This window comes from Triticum aestivum, chromosome 4B (assembly GCF_018294505.1).
Source record: "Triticum aestivum cultivar Chinese Spring chromosome 4B, IWGSC CS RefSeq v2.1, whole genome shotgun sequence".
Taxonomy (NCBI): Eukaryota; Viridiplantae; Streptophyta; class Magnoliopsida; order Poales; family Poaceae; genus Triticum; species Triticum aestivum.
Window position 1 is genome coordinate 16331513 of NC_057804.1, and position 15340 is coordinate 16346852.

Here is a 15340-nt window from a genome sequence, read left to right on the forward strand (position 1 = left end):
CTAGTCATAGTAATGCATGGGTCTTTTTCTTCTTCTGCACTATTATTAACGATAAAGACATTGATGATGTGATAATTAAGGCAAAAATATTGCTAGCTCCAGAGATAAATGAGCTAGGTCAAATCAACACATCAAGCGTGGACATCAGCTCCTGTATTTTAGTTTACCTAGCGTATTGTAGGGGGTGTAAAATATCGTTTTCACCTGATTTAGGCGACATATAACCAGATTTGGTTGAAAGGATTGTTTTCTCCCATGCATTATTGAGGCCACTAGTATTGCAGCGACCGTCACTGTCCTATATCTATAGTATAAGGCAAAACCTCTCCCTTGCTTCTTTGGGTAGCGCCGCTCACTAAATATTTTCGAGAGGACATGCTAATCATAGTGTCCTCTGCCAGCTCTGCCAGCTTAGGAAGGATTTGAGGTAATTAAGTCTTAAGTAGGAGTAGTATTATTACTTTCAGTTTGGTTGGTTCTCGCAAACTTTTCATCTATCTTTACTAATTAGGAGGTTCCTCTCCATTATTTGCATCCATCCAAATTATGTAGCTAGGGGACATGGACGACTCCGCCCTGTTCATGGAATGGGCCATGGACACGCTGGAGCAGGAGCACCCAGACCCAGTGGTGGCCGTCAACGGCGAGGCAGCCTTCCCCTCGCTTCAGGCGCTCTGTGAGCAGCGCCTCGTCTTCGAAGAGCTGATTACGGGACCCAATCCGGCAAGCAGCGGGAGCTCCGGCGAAACCACAGATGGCAGCGGATGTTTTGGTGGTAATTTCTCGTGCCCGGCGGCCATGGAGCATGACATCTGGCCCCCGTCCCCGCCGACCTTGGCCAGGTGCGCTCCAAGACTTTCCGGGAACGGTGGGGTTGGGGGCATCAACCTTCCGGTGACGAGCTGGAATTTCTGCGCCGCTTCCGCGCTGCCGGCCAGTGACAGTACACTGGACAGCGGCAACGCCGGGCCTGTCGTCCCGGAGATGGTGTACGGGTCCCAGCCGACGAGGAGGGCCGCCGCAAGGAGCCCCACCGGCACCGGGCCCGTGTCGTCGGGGCCGCCTTACGCGCAGGACCATAACATGGCGGAGCGGAAGCGACGGGAGAAGATTAACCAGCGCTTCATCGAGCTCTCCACCGTCATCCCCGGCCTCAAGAAGGTGCTCCGCCTCCGATCGATTTGCTTCAACACCTGCACTTAGCTCTTCCCCACGCGAATAAATCTCAGTGTATGATTGATTCAGATGCACAAGGCGACGATCCTTTCCGACGCAACGAGGCACGTCAAGGAGCTGCAGGCGAAGATCAAGGCCCTCGAGGCAGCCACCGGCCGCAGCAGTAGGAGCATCGAGACCGTGGTGCTCGTCAAGAAGAAGCCGCGCCACGCCGCCGCCGCCGCCGTTTCAGACCAGAACGGCTCGCCCTTGTCGGCGTCGTCCTGTACGGGGAACCCGCTGCCGGAGATCGAGGTGCGGTTCTCCGAGAACGGCGTGATGTTGAGGATCCTCTGCGACGACGTCCAGGGGGTGGTGGTGAGGGTGCTGGCGGAGGTGGAGGAGGGGCTCCACCTCACCGTCACCCACGCCAATGTCATGCCATTCACGGCATGCACTGTGATCATAACCATCACGGCAAAGGCAAGTTTTCCTTCCTTGGTTTCACATTTCCGTCCAATTATTCGCACTCGTAGGTAAATGATATTAGCAAATATCTCCCCGCATGTATATATATATATATATATATATATATATATATATATATATATATATATATATATATATATATATATATATATATATATATATATAGACAAATGTTTCATACAAGCAGTGATAGTTACCATCACTTGCGTTTTCTATGTTGTATGTAGTATCTGTCGAAACCGAAAGTATATACGTGTAGTATGTAGTATATAATAAAAATTAGGTAGTATATATACAATTTTTTAGGTAGTATGTACCATTTTAGGAGTATGCTCTTTTTTACGTACAAATATGTACGTATTTCATAAATATAACAAAAACTATGGACACATGTGCAATTTTTTCATGTAACTTGTTTTGGAATATCTTAGATATAGTATATGAACATATTTAAAATAATAAAATAGTATATATAGTACCACATGCTAGTATATGAGACATGTGGGGTAACTACCACCGGGTGCTAAGATGGATTTTCCATATATATATATATATATATATATATATATATATATATATATATATATATATATATATATAGGACTGCTAAAGTGAGCCTGAGCGCAATACTGTTTATTCTACGCGCTGGTCCATTGTACGAGTGCGTCCTATTCTAAACAACCGACCAGCCACAGGAGTTTGCGCCAATTTCTGCACTCCATGTCCAAACTGATGGTAAAAATGGGTCTAATTATAGTAATAGGAACATGATGCATTACTGCATGAGTATCCCACTCCGTGCCAAAATAGGTTGTAACGTTGGATCTAATTGTAGTAATATATACATGATGCATTACTAGCATTTGGTCTCTCCGGTCCATGTAAAAGTCAATGGTAATACTAGGTCAAGTTATAGTAGTTCAAACATGGGATTTTACTATCGTGGATTTTGCATGTACACCATGATGCATTACGAGTAGTAAGATAGAATTTACTGTTAGTAGTGATGGTAAAGGAATTTAATCCCATTACTATATATGCTAGAACATTTACCACTTCATTAGCATTAGCGTTGCGGGGTGGAGGTGCGGTATGTGGACATGGTCATGGAATTAAGTTCCATTACTATATAGTGTATAACATTTGACAGCTGCATTTAGCGACAGAGTTTTAGCAGAGGTGTGGTATGTGTAGATGGTAACAAAATTTAACTGCATTAATATATGTACTAGAATATTTACCACCGAATTAGCAGAAGGTGTGCGGGGGGGGGGGGGGGGGGTGTGGTATGGTGGTAACCGATTTTAATCGCGTTACTATAGATAGTAGAATATTTTCCACTTAGTCATAGGCTGCGAGGCGGAAGTGCGTTTGTACTATATGGTAATGGGCTTTAATTGTTTTACTATATATGCTACAACTTTTACTATCGATTAGGGTGGATATGTTACTACCACGCGCAGCAAGGGAAGTGCAGCGGCTGGAGCGCAGGATAAGCAGTTTTTGCGCTCACGCGTGCTTTAGCGCATCCGTATATATATATATATATATATATATATATATATATATATATATATATATATATATATATATATATAATATATATATATATATATATATATATATAGTGGTACTATTCATCACCTTGGATGCAGAATAAGTTATTCTTCACCCGAGGAAATCTTACGATCACTTCCTATTTAAATTACATTTGGAATTCAAATAGTTACATTCCTATTGATTCAGTACGTAAAATTTGGCACAAGAAAATAAAAATATATGTCGTAAGACAAGAAAAGTTGCAGTATATGTATATTTTACACTATGTTTTTACATTTGTAATTTTAGATAATATAAAATATTTTTTACAGCGATAATATATTATCTTACGGTCTCTTTTTACATCGAAAATAAGACAAAACTTACGAAACGTATAATTACGGTGCATTGATGGTAAAAAAGAGGGGGTGAAGAATAACTATTCCTCACCCAGGGTGACGAATAGTCAATCCCTATATATATATATATATATATATATATATATATATAGGACAAATGTTTCCTACAAGCAGTGGTAGTTACCACCACTTGCATTTTGTATGTTGTATGTAGTATCTGTCAGAACCGAGAATATGTACGTGTAGTATGTAGTATATAACAATGATTAGATAGTATATATATATACTAATTTTTAGGTAGTATGTATCATTTTTTAAATATGCTCTTTTTTACGTACAAATATGTACCTATTTTACAAATATAACAAAAACTATGGGCTCATATGCAATTTTTTCATGTAACTTGCTTTGAAATATCTTAAATATAGTATATGAACATATTTAAAATAATAAAATAGTATATATAGTAACACATGGTAGTATATAAGACATGTGGGGTAACTACCACCGGGTGGTAAGTCAAGTAAGATTTTTCATCAACCCAACATATATGATACTCCCTCCTTTCACTATTATAAGATGTTTTGGATATTTCAATATAAACTATATGCAAACTGAAAAGAGTGAACAAACACACCAGAAAGCGTTTTATACATTTGAGTTACACTTGCTTCATAATGAGGTATTCTCAATATTAGTAATTGGAATTATTTTGAATATATATATAGTTGCGGGGCACGAAATTTCTACACTCGCTTCTAAACGTATCTCAACACATGGACATCAGACGACTTAGTTAGAGCATCGACTTAGATTATACAGGACAATCTCAAATGACTTTGATTTAGCTAAACCGATGCGATTAGCAACTTGGACCAGAAAGACATTCATGTCTCGAAGACAATGTGATTTCAATGCTAGAAAGTTTTGTTTTAAACTGGCCTGTTTAGACTAAAACTTATATTCATTGTTTTACCAGTTGGAACCGTTCAACAAACTGAAAATTGGCCCCGACAATAATTAAAAATTGGATATTATACCGTCATAGTTGTACTATGATGGCCTTATTCCATACAAAATACATAATCTATCCCGCATTATGAGGAAGCTTCTTAATTTGCAAGTCATGGTCAACATGCATAGAAAATGTCACCCACGTACTATTGTAGAGCCTGCATATATGTTTGATGATGAATAAAGCTACATTTATGGGGGATTTCATATGGATTGTACGGACGAGCTGACATGGCGAGATTTGGTTGGAGAATAAAAGGGTAGGGGGCCCACCCAGTGAAATTCGGGGCCGGGGTGGTGGTATTCAATAATGAGTTTGAAAGGATCCGTAGAATGTCTGTAAACGATTTAGCATTTTTGTTTGATGACCATTATTTACTGAACAAAAACATAATTCTCAATCTAGCCAATCATGCATGTTCCCCCAGGGAAAAAGCTAAGCATGTCTGTTCACAAGTATCATATTCATCTGAATGAAGTGGGAGAATACAATGTTGATCAATAGCTAGCTTGCATTTTTGTTTCCAGGTGGATGAGGGCTTCACTGTTACAGCAGAGGAGATCGTAGGAAGACTCAACTCTATGCTGGAATTGCATAGCAGCTGCACTTCTACCGAAGAAAAATGAAACAAGAAAATATATCATGTCATATGTATAGTACAGAACATATTATCCTGTATAATTATATCAAAATATGTATCTGGCACACGTGAGTTTTTCTGCAAAATGACCAAACTGTTTTGATGCCGTTCGTTTATAGATCGTGCGGTCGCGATCTCGCCACGGCGCCACCTGATTGCTCAAAACGTGGAAGATAGAGTTGCGACATATTTACATAGAATGCCAGCGCCTAGTGAGTTCAGCGTACCGGTTCGACGGGACTCGCTCGCCATGCCCACACAAAAGCCGGAGGCTGTTTGGGTAAAAAAAAGAGTACAGGCTACGCTCGCCAGATCCATGGGGCCGAGGCTCTCCCCGCCGTCGTAGCCGCAGAACCAGGAGCAGCAGGCGGGGATCTACGACGCCGTGGCGGAGTAGGCGCCGGACGGGGGGCAGTGGGCGGCCGCCCCTGCAGGGCGTGTCATGACCAAAAGCCGGCCACTGTGTCCGAGCAGTTCCTCTTCGCGGCGGTGGCGCGTTTGAGGACGGTGTCGTGGTTCTAAGTCTGACAGTAGTGTAGGGGGTACTAATGGAGAGGCAAGATCCTAGCTATGGAGTAGTTGTATACGCAAGGGATTTACGAGTTCAGGCCCTTCTCGGAGGAAGCAACAGCCCTACGTCTCGGAGTCCGGAGGCGGTCGACTGGATTATATGCGTATGAGTTACAGGGGTGCAAACCCTTTACACTGAGGAGGGGGGTGGCTTATATAGAGTCCGCCAGACCCCTCCGGCCCTCAGTTATGCAGGGTTTAAGATACATTAAGATTGGGCGTTACTGGTAATGCTACACATAAAGTGCTATGATGACCATAAAATCTACTTAATGATCGACCGTTGGCGTGCAGAGTGACTTTAGATCTCCTGGCTGTCGAGTGGTTGGCTTCATGGTCGAGTGGTTGGCTTCATGGTCGAGTGTCTTCGAGTCTGTCGAGTGGAACACTTCTGAGTCGATTGACAGGTGGTTTCTTCTAGAGATGTCCTGGGGTAGGCTAGTTTGGATAGGCCCATGACCCTACCCTAGGTACATAGCTTCATCATTAGCCCCCAAATGGATCAAGGTTTGAGTGGGGAAGGAGTTGAGAACTCTTCCGACCCATTTCTCGTGCTATGAGTATGTCTTGTTCTGGATCAATGAACTCTAGGTGACGGCACCAACTTCTTTTTCAGTCGCCTTGATCCATTCTTTGTATCCGTCGAGTGAAGTTTTTAGTTGGAGAGCTCCAAGCGACAGAGCGAAGGAGATCTTTCGTCTGACGAGTTGTTCTGCAACCCGCGGATTTAGCGGGATTCGAATTTCGGGAAGCGCGTGGGGCGGAGGAGGCCGCAGTAATCGGATGGGATAAGGCAGGGATGCCTCGATCTTCGCGCCACCTTTTTCGCCACGTATCGCGAGTGTGAATGTTGCAGGATTTGACAGGATCCCCCGGGCCTACAAGTCAGTCACTCGGAAGTAACCTCATATAAGGCGTCGGACGGGGTTTTTTGAACAGTGCGTTCTCCTTTCCTCCTCTCTTCTCCAGGCTTATCCGCCGCGATCGCTTCCGTCTAAGTGCCGCTGGCCCATGCGTGTCTCGTCGGCGACGATGGTGAAAGAGAAGACGGCGTCCCTGAAGCGGGCGAAGAAAGCGACGGCGAAGGCGAAGGGAAGGATGACCAGTCGAGGCAGATCTTCATCGAGGGCCGGCCTGCCGCAGGGCGACTGGATCCGCTCGACGATTAGTCAAGCAGATCTTGATGACCTGGCCGACGGAGGACTGATCCCCCATGGATCGGGGCGGCTCCCGGGGAAGGAGTCTGAGCCGCAACCTCAGGAGGGTGAGTGCGTTCTCTTGGCCACCCATGTCGACCGTGGGTTTTCTCTGCCGCCTCACCCCTTCTTTCAGGGATTTCTGAATTTCTTTGGGGCACAACTCCACCACTTCACACCCAACACCATCGTGTACCTTGCTGCTTTCGGGTCTTTGTGTGAGAATTTCTTGGGTTGCCGGCCTCATTGGGGTCTTTTCAAGCACATCTTCACCTGTCGCTCCCAGACGGTGAAAAAGGCCAATCCGAGTGACGAGAGAACACAAGTGATTCAGATGTGTGGGGGTCTTGGGGTTCAGTTGAGAGGAAAAAGCTCCTTTTCGACCATGATCTTACCCGACTCGGTCCGTGGATGGCAGTCGACCTGGTTCTACTGCAAAGACCAGCCGACTCCAGGGCAGTCGACTGGGCTCCCTCATTTTTCCATGGAACGAGTGACGAAGCCTTCCTCTTTGAAGGTATTCCCGGAAGAGAAGGCGCGGGTTAAGGTGCTGGTCGAGCGTGTCGTCTAGCTTATCCGTGACGGGGTGACCGGCATGGACCTCTTGGAGGTCTTCCTTCGAAGACGCATCCAGCCGCTTCAAGCTCGAGACCATCCGATGTGGTTGTATTCTGGCACTAAGGACACCACTCGGATCCACCCGGAGGAGATTGACGATGCCACGCTGGAGCGGTGGTTGGCGAGCATCACAGGGAACAAAGACAACCCCCGAGGAGGCAGGAGGATTCCTCCACTCGATCAATCATACGAAGTAGACAAGGTCCAATTCTGCATTTCGGACTGTGATTCTGCTTTCTCCATTCTGTTTGCTTAAAATCAGTCAACTGACTTTTGTCTTGTTTGTTGTCTTCTAGGCCACGACTGAGATGTACTCGACGCCCAACGGGGAGCAAGAACAGGACGAGGAGGGAGAGGCGAGCGAAGGTGAAAGTGAGGAGTGGCAATCTAATGGTGAGGGGGAAGAGGATGACGACGGATCCAGCGAAGAGGAGGAGGAGGAAGTTGATCCTCCTCGTATGGAAAGGCGATCCAAGCTCATCCACGACCCCGCGAGCGAGCATGGCAAAGCGATTGCACCCGTTGGGCAATCGTCAAAGCGACCTCGGGCGGCTTCTCCGGCATCGACTGAAAAAGCGCCAAAGCATCCACGAGCGGCACCATCAAAGCTGCCGAAGGCCTTGCACAAGATGAGAATGGCCATTCCCACTATCTCCATGTAACCGCAGAACTTGTGTTTTCTTGTTTAGCACGGACGAAGTCTTGGCCTACTCATCGACTAACCGACCGGTTTCTGAAATCTGCAGTGCTGCTACCTCCGAGACCTCCGCCAAGAACGATGACCAGGAAATGGAAGACGCTACCACCTCCAACCTTGGTACGCTCTCTGTAGTTTCACCTTTGGTCGATTGGATTTTCGTTTCTAACTTTGGATTTTTCCTGCAGCTCCTCCTCATGTCATTGATCTCCCTGATGATGACGACGAGGTGCCACTGAGGGCGAGGAAGAATAAAAAGGCGCCGGCTGGCAAGACCACTCGGACTGCATCAGCGCCCGAGGCATCGGTTCAAGAAGGTGGCGATGTCACTCGGCATTCTGTGTCCTTCGCTGTGCCGCTGACGAGTGCCCAGCCTTCGTCGTCGATTGCTGATCCGCCCTCCCTTTTCGCCACACACCACGTCCCAGAGGACCAAGCGGGTGCTGCTAAGGAGGCTATACGCTAGGCGGGGATCATGATGGAGCAGGTGAAGGTGATCCGGGAAGCCAGCCAAGCGGCTTATGATGCTAGCTCAGCCCTTCAGAGCAATGTCCAGGTTAGTTGGTCACCGCTTGTTCTGTTAGGATATGCTATCTGAAGACTTTCTTTCCGAAGATCTTTGTATCTGTACACCCACTGGGTGTGTCGATTGATTTTTTGGATTGGTGGGGGCACGCTGAGTGCACCCACTGGGTGTAGTCCCCGAGACTATGGTGGACTGCTGGTAGTCGACTGTAGTCTTTGTATTTTGAATTTCTGCAGTCCAACTTCTTCACTCAGTCTGGTCGGACCATGTCGAATGGAATCTTGGAACCGGTAGGGGCACGCTGAGTGCACCCACTGGGTGTAGTCCCCGATACTACGGTTGTCTGCTGGCAGTCGACTGTAGTCTGAAGAACCTGTGTTCTTTTGGTAGATCATGATGAGACCAAGGCTGACTGCTGGTAGTTAGCCATGGTTTTGGGATCATAATATCTTTGTTCCTTTCGGTCGACTGATCGGATCAAGTCGGTAAAACAAGTGGGTGCACGCTGAGTGCACCCACTGGGTGTAGTCCCCGAGACTACTGTCGAATATTTTGATTTGACTGTAGTCTTAGAAATGTTATGGTTTTTCTCTTGGTCATTCGGAAGCAACCTCTCTTTGATGTTTGTCATCTGACTCTTCGCAGAAATCTTGCGAGCTTGTGGCTCGCTATACTGAGTTGGAAAACAAACATATCCAGCTCGACCTTGACTTGAAGCTTGTCTAGGAGAAGTTTCAGAAGGCGAAGGACGAAGTAAAAGATATGATTGGTGAGAACTTGATGACTGTTCTTATCCTTCTGCCCATCCTTGATTCTGATCCCATTGTCATTTTGCAGATAAAACAAAGGAGGCTCTGAAGAAGAAGGACCAGGAACTTGCCGAGGCGCAGAAGGCAACTTTGGGCAAAATGAAGCTTGCAGAAGAGAAGCTGGCTTCAGTCAGTAAACTTGAAGAGGATAACGCCAACCTGAAAGCTGCTCTCGACGCAGCCAACATGGAAGTCAGCCATCTGAAGAATGACAAGGTAGCTCTGAGTGACAAGGCTAGTGAACTGGTGGGGAAGAAGAACGATCTGGAGGCTTATCTGGGACGGCTCGCCAAGAAGTTATTCATCATGCTTGAGGGTAATCTCTCCTACCTGACTGACTTGTAATCACCGACTTATCATAGAACTGCTGGTTCATCTTTGAGTTGTGTTTACAAAATTCTGCCACAACTTCGAGGAGGAGACCAGTCGAGTGGAGACAGGCTTGGACCCCGTTAACTCTCTTGTGAAGGAAGAAGCTGCTATGATCGTGCTCCAACTGGAGTCTCGAGTTGCTGGTGTGGTTGACTACCTTGCTCGACTGAAGGTTGCGGCGTCGCGAATCGACACGACACTCTGGCCGGGAGAGATGCTTCAAAATGACCTCGAGTCTCTGATGACTCGACTGAATGAAGTTCCAGGTCGAGTGCAAGAATGGAAGAAGTCTTCTTCCAGGTGTGGTGCTGATGTTGCTCTGTCCTTGGTCCATGTTCACTGCAAGGATGCGCGAGAGGACAAGCTGGCGTCCCTCAAAGTGGCCAATACCAAGAAGCATGACTTCCTATCTTTCATGGAGACCTTCATTGCTGCTGCCACTCGGATTGCAGATGGAATCGACCTGGACCAGTTTGTCGCGCCTTCCAGTCCTCCACCCGAGGAGTAAAAAACTTCTATGCTTGATGCCTTAAATTTGCCTCGGAATGTCGAGTGGTTTTGTAACCAATAAACTTTTACTGTCTTGATGCCTGAGCACTTCTGAATCCATATGATGTTATCTAAACTTGGCTTATCGCTAAATATGCTTGCATTTGCCTTCGAGCGAACGTTGTTCTTCACTCGGAATATATTTTAGTGCTTGTGACGCAGCTCTGAGGTGGAGAATCCAGCCGACTTGCGCCTCATCGTTCTTGCAGGTAGGGATGGAGCACAGATTGCAGTCGACCTGCATCCCTGCGGATTGGGATGGAGCGCACATTGTATTTGTGGCGAAGCTCCGAAGGAGAAGATAGCAGTCGACCTGCACCTCGTCGTCCTTGCAGAGCGCAGATTGTATTTGTGGCATAGCTCCGAAGGAGAAGGTAGCAATCGACCTGCACCTCGTCGTCCTTGCAGAGAGCACATTGTATTTGTGGCATAGCTCCGAAGGAGAAGGTAGCAGTCGACCTGCACCTCGTCGTCCTTGCAGAGCGGAATGGATTTCATACTTAGGCGAGTACTGGGCTGCAGCTAAGCCCCCGAGTGGGAGGGTTGCTCTCCACTCGGTAGGGTTTTCGAATACTTAGGCGAGTACTAGACTGCATCTAAGCCTCCGAGTGGGAGGTTCGCTCCCCACTCGGTAGGATTTTCAAGTACTTAGGCGAGTACTGGACTGCATCTAAGCCCCCGAGTGGGAGGTTTGCTCTCCACTCGGTAGGATTTTCAAGTACTTAGGCGAGTACTGGACTGCAGCTAAGCCCCCGAGTGGGAGGTTTGCTCTCCACTCGGTAGGATTTTCAAGTACTTAGGCGAGTACTGGACTGCAGCTAAGCCCCCGAGTGGGAGGTTTGCTCTCCACTCGGTAGGATTTTCAAGTACTTAGGCAAGTACTGGACTGCAGCTAAGCCCCCGAGTGGGAGGTTTGCTCTCCACTCGGTAGGATTTTCAAATACTTAGGCGTGTACTGGACTGCAGCTAAGCCTCCGAGTGGGAGGTTCTCTCCCCAGTTGGTAGGATTTTCAAGTACTTAGGCGAGTACTAGACTGCAGCTAAGCCCCCGAGTGAGAAGCTTGCTCGTCACTCGGTAGGATTTTCAAATACTTAGGCGAAACGGATTCGCAGCTAAGCCTCCGAGTGAGAGGCTTGCTTGTCACTCGGTAGGATTTTCAAATACTTAGGCGACTACTGGACTGCAGCTAAGCCCCAGAGTGAGAAGCTTGCTCGTCACTCGGTAGGATTTTCAAATACTTAGGTGAAACAGATTCGTAGCTAAGCCTCCGAGTGAGAGGCTTGCTCGTCACTCGGTAGGAAATTGTTTACAAACTTAGGTGAAACGGATTCGCAGCTAAGCCACCCACTGAGGGATTTCTCACATAAACAAAAGCAACAACAATCAATGGGAAAATTATAACACTTTTGCCTTTGATAATAAACTACAGGAGTACTTTTTATTACATCTCATCCGAGTGAGTACTTAAGTGTAAAAGGGGCGGAGCAGCTCCGCATTCCAAGCTCGTGGCTCATCAATCTGGCGACCGACATTGTAAAGATGGTATGCTCCATTGTGGAGAACTTTGGTGATGATGAATGGGCCTTCCCAAGTAGGGGCGAGTTTGTGTGGTTTCTGTTGATCCACTCGGAGGACCAAGTCTCCTTCTTGGAAGGCTCGACTCTTCACGTTTCTGGCATGGAATCAATGCAAGTCCTGCTGATAGATGGTCGACTGGATCAAGGCCATCTCTCTTTCTTCTTCTAGAAGGTCGACTGCATCCTGCCGGGCTTGTTCTGCTTCATCTTCAGAGTAGAGCTTGACTCGGGGTGCATTGTGAAGCAGGTCCCTCGGCAGAACTGCTTCAGCTCCATAGACCAGAAAGAATGGAGTTCGCCCAGTCGACCGATTAGGAGTAGTCCTCAATCCCCAAAGAACTGATGGAAGTTCGTCAACCCACACGCCTGCTGCGTGTTTGAGACCACGCATCAACCGGGGTTTCAGTCCTTTGAGAATTAGGCCGTTTGCTCTTTCTGCCTGTCCATTCGACTGGGGGTGAGCGACGGAAGCGTAGTTGACTCGCGTGCCTTGAGAAGCGCAAAAGGCTTTGAATTGGTCGGAATCGAAGTTTGACCCATTATCAGTGATGATGCTATGCGGAACTCCATATCTGAATATCAACTCTCTGATGAAGCTGATAGCAGTGCCGGCATCAAGATTCTTGATAGGCTTGGCTTCGATCCACTTAGTGAACTTGTCGACTGCCACCAGTACATGGGTGAAGCCGCTCCTGCCAGTTCTCAGTGGTCCAACCATATCTAATCCCCAAACAGCGAAGGGCCAGACGATTGGAATGGTCTTCAAGGCTGAGGCGGGCTTGTGTGACATATTGGAATAGAACTGACATCCTTCACACTTGTCGACTATCTCTTTCGCCATTTCATTTGCTCTGGGCCAGTAAAACCCCGCTCGGTATGCTTTAGCCACAATAGTCCGAGAGGACGCATGATGGCCACAGGTCCCCGAGTGGATATCGTCAAGAATTATCCGACCTTCTTCTGGCGTTATACATTTCTGACTGGCTCCAGTCGCGCTTTCCCTGTACAACTGTCCCTTATCACAGTAAAGGCCTTGGATCGACGGACGATCTGTCGAGCCTCTTCTTCATTCTCTGGGAGCTCTTTCCTTAGGATATACGCGATGTACGGCACTGTCCAGTCGGGAGTGATGACCAAAACTTCCATGATCAGGTCGACCACAGCTGGGACCTCAACTTCAGTCGGATCCGTGGCACTTTTTGGCTGCGGGGCTTCTTCGGTGAAAGGATCCTCTTGAACTGACGGCGTGTGGATGTGTTCCAAAAACACATCACTGGGAATGGCTTCTCTCTTGGAACCTATTTTTGCCAAATCATCAGCTGCTTGATTTTTCAGTCGGGGTATATGATGAAGCTCTAACCCCTCGAATTTCTTCTCTAGCTTTCTCACTGCATTGCAGTAACCAGTCATGGCTGGGCTTCTGACGTCCCACTCCTTCATCACTTGGTTAACCACCAAATCTGAGTCGCCATAGACCATGAGGCGTCGGACGCCGAGTGAAATGGCCATGCGCAACCCATACAAAAGTGCTTCGTATTCTGCTTCGTTATTGGAGGAATCAAAGTGAATCTGGAGCACATATCTGAGCTTATCTCCTCGGGGGGAAACCAACACTACCCCAGCACCGGATCCATTCAGCATCTTAGAACCATCAAAGAACATGGTCCAGTGCTCCGAGTGAACTTGAGTCGACAGTTGCTGTTCGGTCCACTCGGTGATGAAATCTGCTATTGCTTGGGATTTGATGGCTTTCTTTGCCTCAAATCTGATATCTAGGGGAAGGAGTTCAATCGCCCATTTTGCCACTCGACCAGTTGCATCTCTGTTGTGCAGAATCTCTGACAATGGAGCGTCGCTGACGACTGTAATGGAATGGTCAGAGAAGTAATGAGCAACCTTCTTCGTGGTCATATAAATCCCATATACAAGCTTCTGATAATGAGGGTATCTTTGCTTTGATGGGGTCAAAACTTCAGAAATATAATACACTGGGCGCTGAACTTTAAAGGCTTTTCCTTCTTCTTCCCGCTCGACCGTAAGTACTGTACTGACGACTTGTCCTGTGGCTGCAATGTAAAGCAGCAAAGGCTCTTTGCTGATCGGGGCAGCAAGCACCGGCTGGGTGGAAAGCAGGGCTTTTAGCTCTGCAAACGCTGCATCAGCTTCAGGAGTCCACTCGAACTTGTCTGACTTCTTCATCAGTCGGTAAAGAGGCAATGCCTTTTCACCGAGACGAGAGATGAATCGACTTAAAGCGGCCAAGCAACCAGTAAGCTTCTGGACATCGTGCACACGCACAGGACGTTTCATTCGGAGTATAGTACCAACTTTTTCTGGATTGGCGTCGATTCCTCGTTCGGAAACGAGAAAACCGAGTAACTTTCCGCCAGGAACTCCGAATGTGCACTTTGATGGATTAAGCTTGATATCATACCTCCTGAGGTTGGCAAATGTCTCTGCAAGATCAGTCAGCAGGTCGGAACCTTTCCGTGACTTGACCACAATATCATCCATGTATGCTTCCACATTCCGACTGATTTGAGTGAGCAAACACTTCTGAATCATCCTCATGAACGTGGCTCCGGCATTCTTGAGGCCGAATGGCATGGTGACATAACAGAAGCACCCGAATGGGGTGATGAAAGCTGTTTTGATCTCATCGGGTCCATACAGACGGATCTGATGGTAACCGGAATAGGCGTCTAAGAAAGACAGGCGCTCACATCCCGCAGTCGAGTCGACTATTTGGTGGATGCGGGGGAGAGGAAAATGATCTTTCGGGCAGGCCCATTGATATGTTTGAAGTCAATGCACATGCGAAGTGACTTGTCCTTCTTGGGACCATGACAACATTGGCGAGCCACTCGGAGTGGTAAATCTCTGGATAAACTCTGCTGCTAAGAGCCGAGCCACCTCCTCGCCAATGGCCTTTCCTTTTCTGACGAGGACCCGTCGAGATGTTTTAACATGTTTCACTTTGAGTCGACTCGTAGACGGTGCTCAGCCAGCCCCTGGGAACACCCGGCATGTCAGAAGGTTTCCATGCGAAGATGTCCCAGTCCTCACGGAGGAACTGGATGAGCGCTTCTTCCTATTTGGAGTCGAGCGTTGTAGAGATATGAGTCGGAGCAGCATTGGGGTCGGTCGGGGTGAATGTGATCGGTTTCGTCTCACCAGACGACTGAAACGCTGATTCCGTACTGGGGCTTTTAGCTCACAACGAATCAC

General features: G+C 47.4%; 1 protein-coding gene across 1 annotated transcript; it reads left to right on the plus strand.

Moving 5' to 3' along the window:
* Window positions 1-261: 261 nt before the first annotated feature.
* Window positions 262-5271, plus strand: LOC123094226 (transcription factor bHLH25). Its single transcript, XM_044516279.1, has 4 exons — window positions 262-427; window positions 553-1161; window positions 1246-1638; window positions 5085-5271. The coding sequence occupies exons 2-4, from the start codon at window positions 562-564 to the stop codon at window positions 5181-5183; spliced, it is 1092 nt and encodes a 363-aa protein (XP_044372214.1). The 5' UTR covers window positions 262-427; window positions 553-561; the 3' UTR covers window positions 5184-5271.
* The last annotated feature ends 10069 nt before the right edge of the window (window positions 5272-15340 follow it).

Coding starts and splice junctions, on each gene's coding strand:
- LOC123094226 (XM_044516279.1), top strand. CDS start 562: ATGGACGACTCCGCCCTGTTCATGGAATGGGCCATGGACACGCTGGAG. Junction 1,162..1,245: donor TCATCCCCGGCCTCAAGAAG/GTGCTCCGCCTC, acceptor TGATTGATTCAG/ATGCACAAGGCGACGATCCT. Junction 1,639..5,084: donor TCATAACCATCACGGCAAAG/GCAAGTTTTCCT, acceptor TTTTGTTTCCAG/GTGGATGAGGGCTTCACTGT.